General features: G+C 49.9%; 8 protein-coding genes across 8 annotated transcripts; 4 read left to right on the top strand and 4 right to left on the bottom strand.

Moving 5' to 3' along the window:
- Nucleotides 1-319: 319 nt before the first annotated feature.
- Nucleotides 320-1,523, top strand: N7506_008492 (phosphotransferase family protein; the record flags this gene model as incomplete). Its single annotated transcript, XM_056957785.1, has 2 exons — nt 320-418; nt 474-1,523. The coding sequence occupies 2 exons, from the start codon at nt 320-322 to the stop codon at nt 1,521-1,523; spliced, it is 1,149 nt and encodes a 382-aa protein (XP_056807175.1).
- A 2,243-nt stretch (nt 1,524-3,766) lies between these two features.
- Nucleotides 3,767-5,307, top strand: N7506_008491 (uncharacterized protein; the record flags this gene model as incomplete). The annotated part of the gene is made up of 3 exons (XM_056957784.1): nt 3,767-4,869; nt 4,935-5,132; nt 5,187-5,307. 3 exons carry the CDS (start codon nt 3,767-3,769, stop codon nt 5,305-5,307), a joined length of 1,422 nt encoding a protein of 473 aa, XP_056807174.1.
- Nucleotides 5,308-10,444: 5,137 nt separating this feature from the next.
- Nucleotides 10,445-11,445, bottom strand: N7506_008490 (putative C2H2 transcription factor; the record flags this gene model as incomplete). The annotated part of the gene is made up of 2 exons (XM_056957783.1): nt 10,445-10,845; nt 10,977-11,445. 2 exons carry the CDS (start codon nt 11,443-11,445, stop codon nt 10,445-10,447), a joined length of 870 nt encoding a protein of 289 aa, XP_056807173.1.
- A 1,895-nt stretch (nt 11,446-13,340) lies between these two features.
- Nucleotides 13,341-14,433, bottom strand: N7506_008489 (putative L-cystine transporter; the record flags this gene model as incomplete). The annotated part of the gene is made up of 4 exons (XM_056957782.1): nt 13,341-13,709; nt 13,801-14,239; nt 14,305-14,322; nt 14,393-14,433. 4 exons carry the CDS (start codon nt 14,431-14,433, stop codon nt 13,341-13,343), a joined length of 867 nt encoding a protein of 288 aa, XP_056807172.1.
- A 704-nt stretch (nt 14,434-15,137) lies between these two features.
- N7506_008488 (uncharacterized protein) lies at nt 15,138-17,557 on the top strand (the record flags this gene model as incomplete). The annotated part of the gene is made up of 3 exons (XM_056957781.1): nt 15,138-15,285; nt 15,372-15,739; nt 15,791-17,557. The coding sequence occupies 3 exons, from the start codon at nt 15,138-15,140 to the stop codon at nt 17,555-17,557; spliced, it is 2,283 nt and encodes a 760-aa protein (XP_056807171.1).
- A 667-nt stretch (nt 17,558-18,224) lies between these two features.
- Nucleotides 18,225-19,613, bottom strand: N7506_008487 (uncharacterized protein; the record flags this gene model as incomplete). Its single annotated transcript, XM_056957780.1, has 1 exon — nt 18,225-19,613. One exon carries the CDS (start codon nt 19,611-19,613, stop codon nt 18,225-18,227), a length of 1,389 nt encoding a protein of 462 aa, XP_056807170.1.
- A 213-nt stretch (nt 19,614-19,826) lies between these two features.
- N7506_008486 (F1F0 ATP synthase subunit delta) lies at nt 19,827-20,679 on the bottom strand (the record flags this gene model as incomplete). Its single annotated transcript, XM_056957779.1, has 6 exons — nt 19,827-19,859; nt 19,920-20,009; nt 20,064-20,152; nt 20,243-20,373; nt 20,455-20,477; nt 20,548-20,679. The coding sequence occupies 6 exons, from the start codon at nt 20,677-20,679 to the stop codon at nt 19,827-19,829; spliced, it is 498 nt and encodes a 165-aa protein (XP_056807169.1).
- Nucleotides 20,680-21,430: 751 nt separating this feature from the next.
- Nucleotides 21,431-22,083, top strand: N7506_008485 (60S ribosomal protein eL29). Its single transcript, XM_056957778.1, has 4 exons — nt 21,431-21,479; nt 21,577-21,628; nt 21,861-21,963; nt 22,023-22,083. Exons 1-4 carry the CDS (start codon nt 21,473-21,475, stop codon nt 22,056-22,058), a joined length of 198 nt encoding a protein of 65 aa, XP_056807168.1. The 5' UTR covers nt 21,431-21,472; the 3' UTR covers nt 22,059-22,083.
- The last annotated feature ends 410 nt before the right edge of the window (nt 22,084-22,493 follow it).

Raw genomic sequence — 22,493 nt, 5'->3', positions numbered from 1 at the left:
TGGATGGTTTGGTCAAATACCCCACTCTCAAGCAAGTGATGCCCCTAGCTTTTCCAAAAAATTGCGGTGAGCTCCACGCGCGCGCGCGGTTCACCGCTGCGACGCGACGTTTGTCCTGTTTGTCCTGTTTGGCTTTTGCATCCCCGCTCTGAAGCGGTGACGCCGAGGACAAGCTGGGGCCGAGGTTCCCCGGTAACATTGGTCGTCGCATTTATTGCTTGCATTCCCCTGTACGGAGTACTTCCCGTGCGGTTAATACTACCTCAAATACATATTTGTTTTCCTTTCGCTGTTTGTTCCTTCTCATATCTTTGCAATCATGGCGGGAGAAGTCCGTCAGCCTATAGATATTCCCTCGTTGGAGCGATACATTGACCAGAATGTGTCGGAGATCAAGACTCCTCTCGAGATCAAGCAGGTAAGTCTTGCCCAGTCAGTTCTATAACACCCAGACTAATGACCTGTTCTTGTAGTTCGGTTTCGGTCAATCAAATCCTACCTATTTGCTCACGGCCGCCGATGGCAAGCAAGTCGTGCTTCGCAAGAAGCCCCCCGGCAAGCTGGTCTCGAAGACAGCTCATAAAGTCGAACGCGAGTACAAGATCATCCGAGCATTAGGCGATACCAACGTCCCTGTTCCCAAGGCGTACTGTCTATGCGAGGACAGCAATGTCATCGGGACACCTTTCTACATCATGGAGTTCCTAGACGGGCGACATTTCACCGACCCAGCAATGCCGGGCGTGAGTGCGGAGGAAAGACATGCACTGTACGTCACTGCAAACCAGGCCGCATCGAGGACCACCCATACTGACCAAAACCGCAGGTGGAAGAACGCAGTACAAACCCTAGCCAAGTTCCACAGCGTGATCCCCAAAACCGTCGGACTCGAGACCTTCGGCAAGCCGACAGGCTTCTTCGACCGCCAGATCGCAACCTTCACCACCATTTCGAAAGCGCAAGCCGCCGTCGTGGACGCCGACACCAAAGAGCCCGTTGGCGAACTCCCCCACTTCGACGACATGGTCACCTTCTTCTCACAGAAGTCCACGCAGCCCAAAGACCGCGGCACCCTCGTGCACGGCGACTACAAAATCGACAACATGATCTTCCACAAGACGGAGCCGCGAGTGATCGGCATTCTGGACTGGGAAATGGCAACGGTGGGCCACCCGCTGTCGGACTTCTGTAACCTGACTAGCCCCTACACGATGGAAGGCGCCGATAGCCAACTGTCACAGTTCAAGCCGGGGGTTGTTCCAGGCCTGCCGGGTCGCGAGGAGTGCATCCGCTGGTACGCCGAGACGTCCGGGTACGAGACTGGCTCTGACGTCGCGTGGGGCGACGCATTCTTTGCGTTCCGGGGCTCCGTGATTATGCAGGGCATTGCGGCCCGGTTTGCTGGGCGGCAGGCTAGTAGTGCCCGTGCTGAGGATTATGCCAAGCGGGCGAAACCGTTCGCGGAGGGCGCTTGGGAGAGAGTTCAGGCTGTTAAGAATGAGAGCCTGAGGGGGAAATTGTAAGTAAGTGGCTAGCTGTGCCCAGGTGCAGCCCTGGAGGTGGGTGGATGATGTTGGTGGCTGGATGGGCTCGATCTCTCGGTATTGTGTATATACGAATATACGAAATCACACTTTAACTCTTGTACATATATTAAATGTCCTCAGGATTATTTTCTTTTTTTTCTTTCTCTTTTCTGCTTATTTGTTTCCCGAGGTCTGTTTGGGCCCTTCGCCTATCTTAGCTTCATGCATGTTTGGACATCTAGATCTGAATCTGACCCGAATCACCGATTACTGTCTAGTCCGAGACCGATATAGTCTTGGAGAGGTGATCGACCGATGTAGGAATGATTTCCAAAAGAACATGGTATGAAACAGCAGAGCAGAAGTACAAGCATGAGAACCTTGTACTTCTGACGCCTGACGTGGTGTCAGCACTTGACCCGATAGGGACGAAGGGCCTCGACCACCTTATAAGATATGAGAAAAATATGAGATCAGAAAGCAGATGATTCCAGGGGGCTTATGTGAAACCAACAAAGTTTAGGGCAAAATAGTCGGCGGTTGCAGTGTGATTCGCACAGCAAAGAGGGGGGGAAGGCCAATTGCCCTGCGGCTCTACGCGTTAAGTGAGGCTGAGGGGGGTGTGAAGAACTCCACTTTCTTCTCTTTTCCCACTCTTACCGGTAAATACCACGTATGGGTAATTTTTAAGACATCAAGTGGAGAGGGTTTCGGGTGGTGTCCGTGGAAATCAGCTGCTCTTGCCTATAGCCCGTAGACAGTATTTAGTTAGGGGAGACCGACTATCCTTAGCAACGGCACTAGTATCATGCACAATGGCATGTCACTCTCCAGGGCTCTTGTTTAACGAGGCTCTGAAACAACGTGGGCCGGCCGATCTCCTTGCCGCAGACAGCGCCTCAAACCGGGAAAAGTGATGATCCTGAGTCTGACGTGGGAGTTCCTCGTTGAAACCGGGATGGAAATTGAAATTGTGGGTTAGCAAGTGGGAAATAATATAGCCAAAATAAAATATAATCATACTGTAAATAATTATGATAAATAAATTTCAACACAAATCAGAAAATGGCGGACGGGACAGAACAAGGAAATGAAATGAGAAAAAGAGAACAGACCGTTGTGGGCCTGCACAACGGTAAAAGGACTGGGGAGAGTGGAGAGAGGCTACGACTTTTAGGCCAGTTGTACTCCCCCGGGTGTTGACTCCGAGGAACCAGGAATAGCGGTGGGGTTGATGATTATGGTGATGATTCTATTATGTGGATATAAGTGAGTGTGTGACAAGAATAGGTCCAATGGTCGGAATTAAATAGATTAAGGAGTATATCACGATCTCTCTCGAGGGTTTATAGACAAGAAGAAGTATTTGTTTGTACTTGTACTCCGTACTCCGCGGTAATGTGACGGTACTCCGCACGTACCATACCGGTAAGGACTCCACCGGCTGGTAATTATCCTCTTGATGGAGCCCGAAGAGAGAGCCGCATCCCCCTCGACGTTTATTCTCCTTTTTCTTTTGCTTCCCTATTTTTTTTGGTTAATTTTTTCCCTCCTTTCTGTCTCGGACCTTATACGGTTCTCTATCTCTCTCTCATCTCCTTTTGAATCATCTCACGTGGGGGAAAACGTGAGATCGGAGTGAACTCTTCTGCCTCCTGCTCTGATTTCCCTCCCTTGCGGAAGCGAGGAACTATCATCTGGGATATATCATCTGCAGATGGGCGCTGTGACATTTGTTCTTTGAGCCTCACGGGACCCATATCGCTACCCGTCCACCTTTCCGCTTGGGTAAGTGCACTTGTCTTTCTGCGGAGGTTCTGCGCTTGTCTTAGATTCCTGTTTCTTTTCTTTTTGCTTTTTGCTTTTTACCTTTTGTTTTCCCTCGGCCTTCATCCATACTTGATACCTCTTACCCTTTTCCCTGTTTCCCTGTTCTTTCCGATTCCCTAAGTCTTTTGGGTCCTTGTTCCTTGTCGATTGCTTTTTTTTTTTGAGCCGCGCTACTGTTCTCCGCGTCTGGAGCAACCCCTCCTTCTCCGCTCGCTCTCTTTCCTCTCTCTGCAGACGGCCACTCGCATTATACCAGAGACTCGCCTGCATTGTTCAATCCGATTCTCGGATCATACGTTCTAACTCAAACTCTATAGGCTTTTCTCTCCCACCTTCTGATGTGTGATTGCCTGTCAGATCAAGCAGATCAATCACTATAAAACAGGGTGCCTGATGCACCCACTTTTATTATGACGTCCACTATGTATGATTCGGATGAAGCTTGTAATAAGTCGCCACCGCTGGTAGCGATAAAGCCCAATTATGGAGACAAACCGTCGACACCGCCATTTGTCGACCCTGAAAAAGAAAAAGTGGCCGATGCAACGGGTCAATCCCGTAAGCACCAGCCGGAACCTCAGCGCTCAACCTTCGAGGGCGACCGAGTGCTGATGGGGTATCTAGCACCGAATTTACCACATATTGCTGAGATTGCAAGAGTTTCGCCCTTGGAGCCATTTACCAGAGACCGGAAACAGCCTACTCAACCGCCAGATTTCTTCATCAAAAAGCCTACTCCGGTTGAGCTGGCTCCTCGACCAAGGGAGCCGGAACATGGAGCCCCGCCTCTCATTGGAGTCACAGATCCTGAAGGTGCCACTCCATATACGCAGGCTCCGCCGCCTGATGGGATTAAGCGGGAGATGGCCCCAAGAAGTCGATATAATTCAGTCAGCGAGCTCCGACGACCTTCAGCAGATTTCACCAAACACTCTCCAGAGCTGAAACATCGACCTTCATTTCCATTACTACAGCCCATCAAATCGCCTGATGCATTCAGTCAGACGAAACCACCCGACAGTACGGGCAACACTCAACCACTACCTTCAATTCACAAAGCTCTCAGCGCATTGTCCGCCGACTTTGGCCCACCCCCAGCAGTCAACACAATGCCGTCCCCTTATCCATTCTCCCCATTGCCCGGATCTGCAGCTTCCGAGGCTAATTCCCCATACCCTTATTCGGGAAAATTCCCCATTGCCGCAAGTCCTTATGCTCATATATCCCCGGTGAGCATGAAGGATAGCTCTACCAATCCTTCTCCAGCTTCACACACTTCGTTTTGGCGCGCGCCAGCATCTGAGATGATGTCGGCCCAGACGCCATATGAGGCGTCGCCAATGACCGCCACAAGCCCAGCGACCAGTTATCCCACGCCGACAGAACAAGTCGGCGTTGGTATGGGCGACCGGATGTCGCTTGTCACGCAACCTAACGGCGGGCCCGTAGGTAGCTATAAGTGCACCCACCCAGGATGTACGGCTGCGCCGTTCCAAACCCAGTATCTCCTCAAGTAAGCAGCTGAAACATCACACATACACAAACAACCTGAGAATGAAACTTACAATAAATCCTCAGCTCTCATGCAAACGTGCACTCGCAAGACCGCCCCCACTTCTGTCCGGTGGAAGGGTGTCCGCGCTCTCTCGGCGGCAAGGGCTTCAAGCGCAAAAACGAAATGATGCGTCACGGGCTAGTCCACAACTCCCCGGGCTACGTCTGTCCCTTCTGTCCAGACCAGCAACACAAATACCCGCGCCCCGATAATCTTCAACGGTTTGTACCGCCCGTAATCCGAGTAATCTGACATCAGCTCACAGACTCTCACAGACACGTCCGTGTACACCACGTCGACAAAAACAAAGATGATCCCATTCTCCGTCAAGTCCTTGCTCAACGCCCTTTGGGTAGTGCTCGAGGTCGGAAGCGAAGAATGAATAATACTATCTAACTCCCTCTCTCCCCCATCCTCTTCCTCTCTCTCTCTCTCTCTCTCTCTCTCTCTCTCTCTCTCTCTCTCTCGCTTCCTCATACACACTCACATACACTCACATACACACACTCTCCCCCTCCCTCGCTCATCATTACCATCCACAGCCTCTCGCTTACATTTGCCATGGTGTTTTCTAGCTTTAGCACCGATGTACCACATCTACATGCCACGGCGTACTGCGTTTTCGCATTGTATTCACGCGTGATGAATTCCTCCTGTGATACCTCTCTTATCCGCCCTTTTTCCCGCTTACCCGCCGTGGTACACGTACTTTTGTCTCTTTTGGTGCTATGATACCACCTGTTTCTTTGTTAGATGTTCATGTTACATGTGTCATTCGTTAGCGTTCTACTTTTCTATACACTTGTCTGATCAATCGATTGCCCCGTGTGGCCTCATTCTCGATTATGCCGTGCCGCTGCGTTTTCCTTCTCAAAAAGCCTTGACACCCCTGTAGCATCACTCTTCGGGATCTTCGGTGGGAGGGCTCTGGCGATGTCATCCCACCGCGGTCTGAGCTGGGTCTATTATTGGATTGGGGCTCCAGGCGGCTGCGGGGGTTCGTTTTTGGATTTCCCTGGGTACTCGTGCGATCTACGTGCAGCCTATCGGGCACACATACTTGCGTGAAATCTTTCGAACTCTCGGACCCATTATTCTGGTTATCGGGATACTCATAGGGTTCGGTTTTCTCACGGCTGATTATCCACGTGTCAGTGCTTGGTCGTTCGTGATAGCTTTTCAAGTTTTTTCCATTTATTGTAGCACTAGATTTGTGGTCTCCGTGGCCCTCTTGGAACTGGTGGATGATGAACTGCTTGTGGAACAGTCTCCACAGTCTCGATGGGTGGACTTGTGATGGCGAATATAGGCGAGAATTGGCACAGATTAACACATTAGTGGGGCTCTACGGTGACGGAACCTTCGGGGACAGTTGTAAGCAAGCTGAAAAAGAGAACACATAGAGCGCATAGATAGCTACCGTGGTGTCTAAGGTAGCACAGTGTGATGTTTATACTTGATAACAGACACTCACTTCCCGGCAGGTAAAAATGACGGGCAAGAAAAAAAGAGGGTTCCGACTGTTGGGCAAGCGTCCTCGAGTATCCAGACTCCTCTCTTTCAAGTCATATCATCCTCTATTCAAGAAAATTGTCGGAGCCCGTGTCGGAGCCCTTGGCTGCCTGGTTTGTCAGGCTCCCAGCAGGTGGATGGCGTAGATCGAGAGCTCTCATCTCCCTCTCGTTCATCTCTCCCTCTCTCTCATCTCTCTCTATGCTTTCTCTCCTCGTCTCAAAATACACTACATTATATTACATATTTTCTCCCTTTTCGATAATATGTCATTTTTCCCAAGTAAGTTGGAACTGAAGCTGCTCAACTCGACAGATCTTGGCTGGTTTGAGATTAGGGTTCAAGATCCATATCGAGACTAAAAATCAAGCCCCCCTTCCCCCGGTTGTCCGTTGCCCAGGGCCCTGAGATGCACTGCTGGTGTTCTAGCACATGTTTGATTCTCTGATCTGCTGGGCCCCCTTTGTTTCGAGGGAAAACGAGCAACCAATACGCTTGACCATGCCATGGTGATGATCATAAATATGCTCCAGCTTGAGATATTTCCATTGCAGCAAGATATCTACAAGCATGTTCAAGTCTCGTCCAGGCCAGCGTCGAGGTCGCGACCGAAATAGACTCATTGGCGGCTAAGCGGCGGAGAAAATGGGGACGATCATGCCGCGGTTCTTGTGTGACTTGTTTTGAACGTTTTGATATGGGCGGATTCATTGAGTATCATACTTGATAGAGACGGGGCGGGGGTTCTTCAGCCCCGGACAGGGGTACGTGTTCAGCTGGGCAGCAACAGCGCTAATATCAGTGTTTCATATACTGAGAACCTCGGCCATTCTTTCACCACGGCCTACTCTGTAGTCTGTCTATCACCTTGCGTGTTTTTTTCTCGCCCTGGCGATATGAGGCTATTCAAAAGCAAGTTCAAAGGGAACTCTCATAATCAAGAACAGAATCTGTGAGCCATAAAAGAGCAATCAATGATACAGAACTAAGCTTACTGTGCCAAGATATTCTACTGATGGTCCTATGGGGATGAAGACACTCTATAATCCTTCCAATGCCGACCTCGAGTGAGTCTACTGTCTGAAAGGCGTTAATGGGTTGATCAACACCTCGAAAACTAACCTCCAGCAGCATAGTCTTCGTTCATGGACTGACCGGCAACCGAGAGAAGACGTGGACTCACAGCAATGGCACATTATGGCCTCGAGATCTCCTGCCTAAAGACTTTCCCAGAGCGCGCATCATGACTTACGGGTACGACGTCGACGTATTTAGGTTTTCGACAACTTCCTCAGATCGGCTATATGACTGCGGCCAGTCATTGGGATATTCAATTGTCAGCGAGCGAACCAACTGCTCGACAAGACCAATACTCTTCATTGCCCACAGTGTAGGAGGTCTGGTATGCCAACAAACATTGGTACTCAGCAATACCATAGACGGACTATGGCAAATATCATCATGTGCTATTGGAGTCATATTCATGGGCACGCCGCATTATGGGTCTTCGATTGCCCTACATAGAGAGAAACTCGCAAGATGCCTGGGAACGTCTCATTCCACACAGAAGGAAATGGACGGGACATTTTACCCGGTGTCGAGCAGCTCTCAAAGCATTGGGAATGATTTCCAATTCATGTTGTACCGCGGCGATCTTTCTCTCAGAATATTCTGCTTTTATGAGGCCTTTGAGATGAATGATGAAGTGGGCAAGATTGTGGAAGAGCACTCTGCCGTTTTGAGGGGGCATGAAAGCTGCAGCATTGACACAAACCATGCCAATATGACCAGGTTCCGGGGGAATACTGATGGGTGTTATCGTCTTATTCGGTCCATTATATCGAGGTGGCTTCAAGATCCGGATGAGATGTCTGCAAATAAAGCGTCGGGTTTTGTCGAGGAATCTACACTATGCCCTACCTGGCTGCAACCACTTGATACAGAGCCTTTTTCGGCCCCGTTGTCTGCCGAATCATATGCAGATTTCGGGACTTGGCCTGCTATTTCTACCCCTGTGACCTCTGAAAGATCATGGCCTGTGAATACGAACCATTTCAATGAAGTCACAAAGACTGAGAGTTCAATACAGAGACAACAGTCAAATAGGGACACGGATTTTAGGTCTTTCTGATGCACAATCAGCCACACAGTTTGCACTAGAGGCCCCGCTCCTTTATGTGAAAGCTTTGTCGTGTGCGAAATTCGAACCTTTTGCCATATTTTGCATCAGCGTTGCATTGCTCTACGCACTCCGGGCTCTCACGACTACCACTTTATCAATTCATCCTTAATTTTTCACCTTGGGCCGCGGCTTGTTTCACAGGGTGCAAAGCCGCCAACCTAGATCCCAGCCCTAATGATACATTTTGGACCAAGCAATTCTCTCGTGTTCTTTACGACTGTGCAACGGCAGTTAAGCTTCCAACATGGATACATTCACGGCCAGGTTCGGTCCTTTATATGGCTACGTTGTCGTTGGGTGGCTTGTCCTATGCTAGAAGAAAATGAAAAGCCAGATGAAACCTCGTATGCGCGTCGTCGCATTTCGACTTCAAGTCTATTTCTGGGATAACCTAGTAGGTAGACAGGAGGGGCCATCCCTACATACGCCTGGGCAATATCCAGTAAAATCCGGATCAAAATCAGTTTGCGGCTCTTCGGACGAACTCCACGGACTAGGACCTGTGTAATCCATGCAAATATTGGACTTTTGCTTTGCACCTTGATGTTTTGAATGATGATGTGGGATAAAGTAGACTTCGTTCATTTGGTTTTCCTTGGCTGATGTTATTGGTCTTATATTTCCATACCCATGCAAATGTATGGGGCCAACATTATGTTGCAGGGCTTAGATCGATTTGGATAGCAACACTTGGGTCGATATAATTAGTCGATTCTCGTCCATATGAGTCCATGAATAGCATGACAAGACACATTCACTATTGATAGATTTATTTACTTAATTAGAAAGAATCATGCTTTCATCTCGTCGACCCCGGTTCTACGGCCAAGGTGCGCAAAGGCTCACGGTGTTACGGGTCGCAGGCCTGATTTCAATCGATTCTATCTACATCAAAGTATCACGGGGCCTAGTCATGCCCGTTGGAAACAAGCATTTTATTGGCTTTCCCAGACAGGGACTGTCATTCGCCGTATTCAGGCTAGCACAAGGAGCCAGACAAGTACGTTCTGTTCATTTGCCCCACCAAATGAAAATCATCGATGACAACATACAGAAGTCCAATGTGTCTCTTAGCCACTGCAAGTACCCTTACCCGGCAATGCCATGGCCAAAAGGACTCTCTATTCTCTAGGATTCAATGTATCCCTAACGCAAGAGAGAGTCCTAACCCTTTCATACAATGTATAACCACCTGCCACCTGTACAACAACAACAAAGATTACCGGTGTTTTCAAGGTTTAAGTCCTACAATAATCGAAAGCGTCCGAATGTTACAACTTATATAATAGATAACCTGCTAATCCCCAACGGCAAGTCCACTTGTCTTTATCAAAATTTTGATTGACTGCAACGTTCCTCAATGTTCCCCAGGTGCATCTGAGCCTTGAAACACGCGTCACCTTACGTGAGTCCTTTGAGGGCCCCGGGGAAAGCCAATAGATCCAGTTTCAACAGTAGCGCTGAGGTATCGGTTTTATCCACATAACTTACAAGGTTGGACTCCGTAGGTAGCAGTCGACATCCTAGCTGAAGCAACTCGAGTATACTTGAAACTCTTGTTATAAGACTTGGCAAGAGATCAATTTCATCATATATTTGAGAATATCAGCGCATCGATACAGTTTGTAGTCTTCAAAAGGTTCCCTGTTCATGTATCCAGTTTGTTTTTATGCTTTTATAGAACAAAACAGTCAATTCTCACCAGGAGACATAACCACCCATATCCATTTCGCCAGACCCTAATCCATTTTACCTGTTAGTACTCATACATCGCTTTAAAATCAAAACACATAGTCACATAGTCCCATCGTTCCATCATGTTCAAAGACATCAATTCCTTCACGCTTTCCCCTTCTGATGAATCCGCCTAACATGATCCTTCATGTTGTCGACCCGACTGAACACCTTTCCACAGCCGTCCCATTCGCAAATAACACCAGGATTATGTTTCGCCTCGTGGCGAGCACGATCCTTCTTACTGCTGAACCCATTCTGTGTGGACTGAGCACACTTCTCGTACCGACAGAACAGATACTTCCGGTGGCGGTTGAAATGCTTTCTCAAATCACATCCCCTCTTGAAGAGAAGCTGTGAAGAGCACCCTGGGTGGGCGCAGCGCCATAATCCATCACTAGTCGGGATACCGTAATTGCTTAGATCGCTTGCGTTTGAGGCCGAGCTTGGAGCTGGCGGGGAGTCAGGGTCGGAGAGAGAGCGGGGCGGCGAAGAGGATATCGACACTGTTGTTGCGGTCGAAGGGTACAGGTTTGTATGTTGACATGGACTGGAGCGTGGGATCGAGAAGAAGGACTCCGGGATCGGGTCGGGGGTGGAGCGGAAGTTGGGCATGTGCCGTGGAGCCATTGCTCACTTTCAGTCACGTCGTTGAAAGTGAAGTAAGGCTCTGTGGGAACCAGAGACCCTATGTCTGGGAAAGATTGGGGTGGATAGAGATCCTCCGTCGGGGTGCTGTCAATGCACCATTTGCCGATTTGCTGATGATTATATCCTGACATGCTGGGAGTGTTGATCGCTGTCGGCAAGGCGCCCGAGCGGTCATACGCTGGCATGAATGGTGCGTTGAGTTCAGAGCCAGTGGGGGCTTCGAAGGACGACATTTGAGAGGAATTTGAGAGAATATCTCTGTTTAAGACCGTGGGCCATGCAAATGGAGAGCTGAATGTTTCTGCTCCTAGCGAGCCTCGTCTTGTGGATTGGTGGCTTTCCGGGGCTAAGAATGTGCGCTGATCGGGTCTGGAGAACATAAAGTCCCACTGTTGAAGGCTGGAGGGCTCAGAACTTGACGCAGTGCCGTTGGCGATGCCGGTAAGGCCTCCCATGTTTTGAGGCTGGAGAGCATCCGAGTACCTTGCACTGTCAGGTACAGTATTGTACATTGTTCTCGATCGCCGGTGACTGGGGTACATATTGGCCGTTTCACAATCGAGAATGATGTCGTCGAAAAAAACTTTTCTTCTTGGAATAGAAGGGAAACATAAAACTTCTAGTCAAGATAGTTCCAACGTAATTTCTATAAGAAGCTGTCTTCTCATATCAATTGGTGTGTGGAGCAAGTCTCTTTTGAGAGGTTGGACATGAACAGTTGGCTATGCACTGGAAGAAGCCTGACCAGGTCGAAGACTAAAAGCGTTATAAATTGTTGGATGTGTTATGCGGAGCTCGTGTTCAAAGCCAAGACACAACTAGACGTTATTTATGAGTATGGTAAGTGGATGGGGCAGTGCTGTAAGAATATCTAGGCGTTCCGTAATAGGAAGTGAAACGTCGATGGATCTGCGTTATCTCATTATAGAATTAACGATTTCCAGGCTCAGCCTTCACACTGGACAGCTGATACGGTTCCCTCAAGAATTGGGGTCCAAAATTCAAGGTGATCCAGAATGGATAACTAGGGCCGGGGCGGGTGTTTCCTTGGCATGATCGGCAACCCAGTCAGAGCTTGCAGGTACAAGTCTGCCATTTGTGGACATATGGAGCGCCCCCCAATGTGGAAGTAGGGCTGAAAATGTAAAAGACCCCCCAACGTGGTCCCAGGTATTTCTTAGACCAAATAGAATAGGGTTTAGTGAGTCATTAGACATGGACTATGTAGGTATGGCGTCCATACAGAGTCTGCAGGAATGTCTATCTACTGGTACCATTGGCTCGTACAAAAGCCACCTGATGCCCGGAACTCCGGGTTGGACCAGGACCCCACGCCTTACAGATGCTGAAACGACGTCTATTTGTATACAGGATGCCCCTCAAACACGTGGAGAATGATCTGTTTGGAGCCTCAAGTGTACATTACACAGATAGACTGTCGGTTGTACGCATGAACCTCAATTCCCCTCATTCATGGACTGGGACTGGGATAATTCGTGACCCAAATCACCCTGGTCGAGTCAGCTTGAACGTAACGTTAAATCAGGAGGTAGTATCTCTTCTGAGTCTTACTGGGAGCTGGGGTTGAAGATTGTTCGTTGATCATTGCTTAAGTCAGGCATCAGCGCGCGGGCGGGACTAGACCTCAGATCCACAGAAAACGGCATAAGTAGGATGTATCAGATGCATAGACTTCAGCCATGGTAGTGCCGAAGTCTGACACCGACGGCTAACACCGTCAATGGGCCTCGGACAAGCCGTAGTGCGTGCGGTGATAGGTTGGAATTGAGAATCTAGTGCTTATCCCTGTTCTTGACCACTCATATTATTGTGTGGAGGGGGAAATACGGGGCCCCCTCAAACTAAGGAGCGGTGTCGTTGGGGATCTGCATGAGCCTCACACACAATTTGGAATGCTTCGAAGAATCAACATGCGGTCATTGTTTGAACTGTAACGATCCCATTGTGTGACACGCCATGCGTTATCCAGAAAAGGCAGCCGGGCTATGTCCATGGGTGTTTCAAGAATGGCACGTTATGCGCTGGAGGCCAGCTTGTGAGACCGGTCTCCAATCTAAGAATAAAGAATGTCTTGCACTTTAAAAAAAGAATCGAGATCGCATTCCCCAAAAAAAAACAGTCTATCTTGCATGTTAATCGTGACTTGCCAGCAAACCACCTATGGCCGTTTAGATGGCCCAGGCTGAGTGAGATGGTTGGTGATCAACCGCCCCCACAATCGGTTGTCGACCCTTGCTGCTTCAACAAAAATAGAGGCCATTCTCTAATGTCTTAAATTCGGCCCCCAATCTGTGGGGCCCTTTCCAACGTGGTCCCCAAGTATTCTCCTTCATACCCGGGCTTCCACGCTATCATCTTGTTCAACCAAGAGAGGTGTTTGTTCACCGGGTGCAGGCGCTAACTTCGGGTCAGGACTATCGCGATATAAAAGGTAGTGTTGGATACAGAAGACTGCATCAAAGAATATAGTGACATTCCCAAGCAGCAATTTGACCGGGTTACCGGTGATACCGCTCCAGTCACTTTGCAGGCTCGAGTCAAGCACAAGTTGGATCATTGAGAGTACACCACCAGCCAGGTCTAGGATACAAGTCCCTATACTCCAGCCAGCAGTGGACTTTGTGGTATAATTCAACCACACCTGGGGTATGTACTTCACAATGGTGATGAGAAGCTTGATGTATGAGAATGAATAAATCTGATGATGGTCAGTTCTCTTATCCCGTTCCATAGTCTGATTTTTGTTCCAAGTTCGACACGGGAATTCGAAACACCCATTCTGTACTTACCACGTCGATCCATGCCCAGGAAGAAGCATCATACCCTCCATCGGGACTTTGCAACAACACGATGCCCGTCACCAAAACGGGGGTCAGGACGCTGCCCCACCAGATGAGGGCCATCGACCAGCTGACCCTCTGGAAGCGTCCGACATGAAACCCCCAAATCAATGGCCAGAATTGTGTGTAGAGAATGGAGCTCAGGACCACCGCGTGGGCTGCAAATGCGAAATCATTGAACCGTACAGTTGGCTCGGTGGCGACAGGATGCCGGGCCGCATACTGCGATTTTATCGTTGGTGAGTAGAGAAATGCGGATGTGTAGATGGCGTAGCTGATAAAGCCCAGTGGGTTGATGGTGGATAAGTCAATAGAGAGCCCGATTGTAGATTTCCGCTCCCAGTTCGTAAGGGGTTGAGGATAGAATGACCCGGACCAGCAGAGCATACTGTGGTTCTGTTAGCTTCCAAGTTGGCTCTTCCCGAGGGTCATAGGATAAAGTTGTATACTTACTATGCCCACCCCAAGAGTCTGTGAGGTAGATAAGATTAGAGTTCTGTTCATTTTGTTGGAGGCATATGGGTAGAGAGAATTCACAAACCGGGACAGAGCTCTGATGAATGTTTCTAGTTGGGGTGTCATCGTTGGTATAAGAGGTGTAAAAGGTTCATTGCTCCATGGGTGGGAAATCGGAGGTCATCTCGCACGCGATCGCGACTCCGGATCAGAACATCGCAGTGACCGTGAGCGCCGTGACCGCCGCCCAGACCCGCGCCGAAGATCCACTCTGATCACATGACGTGAGATTATCTGATTGATTATGTCATTGTTTCCATCTTGATTACTAAGGGTCTTCGGGTGGCTCGACATGTGACTCGCCAGTCACCTGACAAAGGTGGGTCCACGGCTGATCCACGGCTGGTTGTCGGGGTTATGCGCTGGTGTAAACACTGGGGAATCAGTCAGCCTCTTGTTGTCGTCCCTCTCTTCCCTGTGTGACGCTATTCCACTTCATATCCACCTCGCCAGGCGCTTTCTCAATCAAATTCGTATCTCCTATTTCGGCTCTGTACGACTACATTTCCTCACTGTCCTTGCGCTTCGTCTCAATTGCATACCTCGTGAATATTACCTCTCGACACCCTGTGAAACATTCGAGTCCTACCTTATACAGCTGGTCAATCAACATTCAATCCACCTGGTATCAAGCATTCCAGTCGTCTTCCTATCCCGCTGTCGCTGTCGCATGGTGCATTCCTCGGATCGGGAGATCGTGAAGGATCTCCTCCGGTAAATCCGACATTCCAGACCGAAGATCGTTGAGCATTTCGGCAAAAATCTACACAATGTCAAACTCAGATCTGGCCGCTGCTGGAAGCAGTACATACGCCTCGAATACCCTTCATGTTGGAGATGGAACTTGGGACTCGGGGCGGGACACTTTCCTGCTGCCCAATCTAATGGGTGTTAATTTCGAGACAATGCGATACAACGGTGAGTCTTGTGCCTTTGAGAGCAAACATGTCTCAAGGACAAGGGTATGACTCTTGTCAGAGCTCAACATAACTGACACGCCACAGGCATGGGTAATCGTTTCAAGGATATGGCTGGATACCATGCCCTAATTATTGCGCACGGCGTTATTGCAACCATCGTCTTCTTAGGCATCGTCCCAACCTCCGCCATAATAATCCGATACTACTCTCGGTGGAACCCATATTGGGCATTCAAATTGCACGCCTGGTGTCAGGTGTTAACCCTACTCTTGACGACGGTTGTATTTGTGCTTGGGTGGTTCGCTGTCGGGCCGGCACGAAGCCTGACCAATCCTCACCATGGGATAGGTCTAGCAATATATGTCATCGTCATTTTCCAGGTACTTTGGGGTTGGTTCTTACACAAGAGGGAGAGCAAGAGGCAAAGACTTCATGTTCCCATGAAACTTGTGGTGAGTTGTTCAACCAGCGAGAGTCAAGTCGGATTTACTAATTCATTGCAGTTTCACCGATGGTTAGGTCGTGCTCTCGTTATTATTGGCATTGTTCAAATTCCTCTTGGGCTTACCCTCTATGGCTCACCCAAGGTACTCTTTATCTTGTTTGCCCTAGCAGTCTTCGCCTACCTGGTACTCTACTTCATTCTTTCCTACAGATATGACGAGCAAGGATATCACATGGGAAGTGATCATGGTGGTGGACACAGTCATTACACGGGACCATCAGAGGTCTCAGAACCCCACAACCACCACACAGGGGAGGCTCTGGCTGCTGGGGCTATGGGTGCTGGGTTGGCTTCCATGTTCCGACGACGTCCACGCAGCCGACATGCCAGCCAAGCTTACGAAGATTCACGCACGTCTCTGTCTGATGAGAAATATTCTGATGAGTCTTCACGTCACAATGGCGGCGGCGGCTTTGGTAAAAAGCTGTTGGAAATTGGCGCATTGGCTGGGGCTGGTCTCATGGCAAAGAAATTTTGGGATCGTCGAAAGAAAAAGGAAGAAGACACCGAGTCCGGTCGTTATAAGCCGGCACATTCTCGCAGTCACAGCTACTCAGACGAATCCCTGAGCCGACTGGAAGATGGTCGACCAGAGCCGACCCATACTACGCCTCTAAATCGACCACCCAGTCGTGCACCGAGCAGATCACAAAGCCCGGGCTCGTCTTACTATTACAACAGCACCTATTTCACTGAGCCGCCCAGGCGAGAAGCTTCTCACAAACTTCGAGATACGGCTGCGGGCGTCGGTGCTTTCGCCGCCGTCAAAAGATTCTTCAGCCGCAATAAGAAGGACGATGCTGAGAGAGAAAGGTTGGACGATATCAGACGTCGCGAAGATGAAGACGAGACGCTGCAAAGAGCAAATAGCAAGCGACGACCTCAGGCAGGAGAGAGCTTCTATCCGAGAAGAAGGGCCAGTTCTTATAGTGAAACCGATCTCACCGAAACCGATCTGTCTCGGCCACCACCACCCCGACATGCCCCGCATGGTGAATCGGTTATGACTGGAGAGCCGCTTGCCTCGGGCGCTGTCCATAGCTCTGTGTCAGAAATGCCTCCCATGCCACCTGTCCACCATCATGGGTATTCTGGCGATCTACCGTCAGAGCGTCCTCATTCACGCCACTCTATTCCCCACGACGGATCAGAGTTTGCATCTGGTGCGGCCGCTGGTGCCGCCTTAGATGCGGCCTCTCGTCGCAACAGAAGCAGCAGCCGGCGCCGAGAAGAGGATGTCGCCTCGCCACCTGTTTCCGTCAAAGTGAAGATGCACAACGACGGCCGACATGTGACACTCCGCCGTCTTACTGAAGAAGAGGCAGCCGCAAGTCGTGAAGCCCGACGCAGAGAGCGAAGAAATTCACGCCGTCGCAGCAGCAGTGCAGGGTCTCTTTCCGGCAACGAAGACGCCGGTTACGACCGCTGGCGTCGTGTCGAAGAACTCGAACGCCAACAAGAAGAGCAGATGCGCCGTGAACAGGCAGCAGCTGCTGGTGGTCCTTCGGCTCCACTTGTTGCTCCTTCGGGCCCTAACCCTGCATCTTCATGGGCTGCTCCGCCCTCCCAAGTCAGCCAGATGCCACCACCGCCACCTATTCCCGCGCCTTCCAGTATGCCTTACGGCCCTGGGAGCATCACCTCACCTCCCTATACCGCCACCGAGATGAGTGGCTCGTATGCAAACAACCGTCGACGCAGACGTGCAGAACGAGCCCGAACTCGTCAGGAGAGACAGCAGCAGCATGGTGTTGAGTTTACTTAGTCTCCCTCTCTACCCAGCTGTCTCTTCGACTATCTTCCCCCCCCTTTATCTTCTTGTGTCTATTCAGGATACAGCTTACGACATGTACAAAACGACTTATGTGCTAAAGCACCGTGTTGATATGATGATCCCTTTTCACGGTCCCCTATGTCTTCCCTTTCTTGAATGTGCTTCGTTGCAACGACATGATTTTCTTCCCCTTAGCTAGTTATCACAATTCTTCTTGGCATGCCGGCGATTGGACGGATATTTGGGTCAATTGTTTGATTTTTCTTATGCATTTTTTTCCCCCTGAATTTTGCCAACATAACTGATCATAGGAGAGCATTTTTGGCACTATGTCACTGGCCTCGCGTCTTTTTAGCTGAACACAAAACGAATTTACCAATTTCAGATGGATTAATGTTTTTATTTGTATACTGCACTTCCCTTCAGTGCTAAACATGAACTGTGTCCTTGTAATTTATAGCTTAGCACCTGATCCCAAACGCCCTGGTATCACCAAAGGACCACGAGTTTCCAGTGGCAAACCTTGGAAGATTACTTATAGAATGTAATCAATATAGAAGAGAGGGGATAAGTCCTTTGCATCCTGGCAGCGCTGGCAATGGGTCGTGGCAGCTTTCGTCACCTCGACCTCGGGAGTCCCCAAGGTTCCAGTCAAGAGTTAGTCTTCATGGGGAGTGTACGAGAGCTGGTGATAACTGAGTGCTACTCCGCACTGGGAAAGTATGAGCGCCACAGCATTTGTCCACAGAAAGACCATTATAGTGAAGCAGGAAAGCATCAAAGTGCCCGCTCGGGTGCTTTCCAATTCATGCTTCGCTGTAGACAAGAAACTCAGCGCAAGCCTGATTGCCATCCTTGGTACCTCAAAATCAGCCCGCAAGACCAGATGCTCAACGGTGACGGGCCCAAATGTCTGCTCGAAGCCCCAAGGAAACTGTAGTGAGATACACCTGGGGAGATCTGTGATGTCTGCTTTAACACTCCGGAATTCGCAGGCGTACTTTGGAGTCCCCACGGCAGACGACTCGATTTTGTTTGGGTTCCTGTAAATCGAGAGAGAAACTTTGAGGTGCTGCTTGTTCTGTTGCATGTCGTGCACCACGGTCGATTTACTGATACCAGGTGCAGTTTGGACGACGTCAAATGTGGCATCAATCGCAACTTTGCTCGCATCACTTCGGGTCGGGGGTGAGACGTGGTTCCGCTCGGAAGGTGAGCTCGAAAGTGATCGATTGCATCTATCAGTTTGCGGTGGGGTCAAAGTACCTAGAATCTGGACCTCAAACGCGGGGTTGCGAGAGACACGCTTTCGGGGTGTTGGGCGACGGGCGATCCTCCATTTATCGCATTGCTTCTTCTGTCGATACGTGGTGATGTAATCCCTCTTTCGCTCAATCGAAGGCAGAGGACGACGCGTCAGCCGAGGAGGTGAAGATAGAGGTGAGGGCAGAGGCGAGGGAACAGCGCCGAATCGAACATACCTTGCCTCACCGGTATTGGCAGGCTTCCTGAAAGCACTACGATTTGTAAGCTTTCCATGGGCCTCAAATACCGGATCGTTTGATCGTTCAATTTCATCATCTCGGCGAACAACAAGACGCTTGACTGGTGAGTCGCGGAAACAATCGAATTTGAGTTCGTCGATCTGAGGGACAGGGCTTTCCTGCGTATTCTCCATGCCACAAGGAGGATATTCGGGCGTACATTCTCTCACGCTGTTCGAGGCCGGGGTATTTTGCGGATCCGCGGGCTCACTGAGGTTGTCGAGCAGGTGGCACCTGTCCACAGCGGCATCCAGCTCGAGTCGAGGACACTTCTGGCCAACATTGAATCCACCAAATGACTGGCGAAGCTCGAGAATCCGATACTCGGGCTTTGAGCTACTCTCCGATCCCATTCTGTCAGGTGGCCATTCAGCAGCCCCATCAAATCCGGCAGCTGGGGCCGAAGAGATAGAAGCGAAATCGCCCGTCAAACATTGATTCATAGTGAGCCGAGTGTCAAACGCACCCAAAGGATCTGTCTTCAATGATGATGTAGGGGCCATGGTTGCGCATTAGTGAAATCGAAGAAATCGGGGAGGGGGAGAGCCGGAGTTGAGCCCGGGTTATCATTGGGAAGGCACGATCCTAGATTCGCAAAAGTGGAAAGACAGAGATTGACAGTCTCTAGAAAAGACAAGAATAATTAGGGGGCAAAAGGTGAATTGCTATAATTCTACAGGTTGATGGGGGGTGCGATAATGGTATGTACATCAAATCTATTTGACGTGAGCCTGCAGGGTCTCGAGAACCTGTGGGGAAGAGATTAGCATCCAGTCATTCAGTTTGTTTCTTGAGATGAGAGTTCATACCTCAAGCTCGATCTTGGCCTCGGCGATGTCCTGCTCGCTGCCGCTGCCGCTGGCGATCTTCTGAGCCTCGGCAATCTGGGCGCGGATGGACTAACGAGAGAATAAGAGTTAGCATTGTTCGAGATATTGTAGAGTAAAACATACGTCAGCGCTGAACTCCTCAAGAGGGAAACCCTCAACAGCGTTGATGCTGAGCTGGGAGTCGGGCTGGACAACGGCGAAACCACCGGAGACTATTCAACAGCATTTTAATTAGCGAATCGGTTTTCATTGGCATGGGACCATGTTTGCGACATGTCCCTGGGCGCGAAGGTCGGACGTACGGAAGTACTGCTTGCTGGCACCGCTCTCCTCGAGGATCTCAACGAGACCGGGCTTGAGCTGCTCGATGGAGGGAACGTGGTTGGCGAGGACACCCATGTCACCGGAGGCGGCGGGGATGTTGACCTGGGTACTGTAATCGCGGAGGTCGGTCAGTATTTAGGAAAAGGGCGAAGGCACCGTCGACGCGGGCGCAGGTGGATGTTAAACATACACGCCAGTGGACTTGTAGATAGTCTAGAGCACAATTGTCATGTTAGCATTCGCAAGTCGAGTAGGAGACGGTTGCCGGGGTTGGTTCACGCACCTGGTGAGGAAGGGTCAGGGACAGCTTGATCTTGTCGGCGACGGCCTCAGCGTAACCACGGCGCTGGACGGGAGCACCGAGGAAAGAAGGGCGAGCCCGGAGGGCAGAGCGAGCGAAGCGGAACGAGCTCATTTTGATATGGGGAGAAGACGTGCAAGGCTGGATTATCCCTCTTGAAGTTGCGTTGCAAAGGTCGAAGTCGGAACGCCGGTTGTTCCCTAGCGGCTGGTCACGTGGCACGGGAATCCAACGGCCGAACTATGGCCAGCTTTACTCTTGTTTACTACAACCATTTAATTCGATTTCTTGGAGTGGATTTAAGAGGGCAATGTTCTAATGCATTTCAATTGCATGGAGCTTCAAGAATTATGTCTCAGCAAGCCATTCCGCTGATTCTCCCAATCAACCTTGACTCTGAACACCAAGTCTGAGCACCTGACTCGCTTGTTGAGTCATTGATTCAATTACCAAGGTGGCTCTTTAGTCAAATAGAACATTCACAGGAGTTATTTCCCTGAAGGTGAGTGATATTGGTGAAAGAGCTACTTGATGCTTGCTGGGGTAGATCCAGTCACGTGCGGTTGAGCTTGAAGTCACGTGGAAGGAAACGGCAGAATGGGGCTGGAGGAGAAAATTGAAAATTTTAAGAAACCCTCCATAGTGAGCTAAAACATATCGAAATCTAGATGCTTTGAAACAATCACTTCGATAAATAACGTAGCTCTCGTCATAGCTCAATAATATGACGTTGATTAGGCGCAAGCCCCTAAGTAAAAGCCCGTAGGAGATGTTCTAGTATGTACACCGCCCGATAAGCGAGATCCCACAACGGAATGAGCCCTAGCCGAGCCTCTTAGGCCTGACGTCCCCAGTTCCCTCTCCTCCCCATCCATCCCACCGTCAATCAGCGACAACATCCGACAAGATGGCCAGTACGTGACCCTTTCGATCATACGATTTCCGCTCGTCTGCAGGATGGTGGAAAAAGGAAAAAAAGCGCTGTGTCGCTGACATGATTTTCACCCACAGAGTCCAAGAACGCGTCCCAGCACCACAACAGCCAGAAGGCTCACCGTAACGGGTACGTTTACCCTTGAATATCCCCGACCCTATTTCCGGCACACCTTTCCGCTTTTTCAACGGTCGAAACTATGGATTTTAGGGACGGGTTGGTGGTGTTGAATGGGTATCCGGAGTGGTGATTCGGGGCATCTCGAAAATATTCACTCTGGCAATTGATTCGCCCCATTACATCCGTCTACTATTCACCATTCTACACCAGAACCGAGTCGCTGATAGATTTCCTCGAACAGTATCAAGAAGCCCAAGACCAACCGTTACCCCTCCCTCAAGGGTGTTGACCCCAAGTTCCGCCGCAACCACCGTCACGCTCTCCACGGCACCATGAAGGCCCTTGTATGTTCCACAACCCGACACGACACGATCGTGATGCGGAATACTGACCCATTGAACAGAAGGAGCGCAAGGAGGGCAAGCGTGAGATCGCATAGATTACGAACAGTCTATAACAAAAATGGGAAACATGAAATGCAACTCGAACGCGCAGGTCCAGTGAACTTAACGGGTGCGATCAAGGATGGTCCGCTGTGTCGAATAGGCCTGGTTTCTGCTTATTCCTTGCGCGAATCTCGAGTTGTTTGATATCGAGAAATCAACAGGCTTAATTCGATGTGCACAGCGGTGCCACTTTCCCAGGCAGAGTCTCTTCTGCTTTATCCTATTTTCTCTCGTCTCGAGGGTTGGACTTCGGCTACGTTGCGGCCCTTGAGCTTAGGCTCTTCTCTTCCCCTCCCCCATTTTCCTCTTCCCCAAACGGCATATGTGTGTACAGCTGCGTGCTTTTCTCATGCGCGATTGCTGAAGGATTTTTTCTTAACGTGCCAAGAAAAACTGTCTTCGATTGCTATATATCCTGTCTTGATTCT

Source organism: Penicillium brevicompactum (genome assembly GCF_028827555.1).
Source record: "Penicillium brevicompactum strain IBT 35665 chromosome Unknown utg000006l_segment0_segment0, whole genome shotgun sequence".
In the NCBI taxonomy this organism is placed as follows: Eukaryota; Fungi; Ascomycota; class Eurotiomycetes; order Eurotiales; family Aspergillaceae; genus Penicillium; species Penicillium brevicompactum.
Note: the sequence above shows the minus strand (reverse complement) of the source record. Positions and strands in the feature narration are given on the sequence as shown.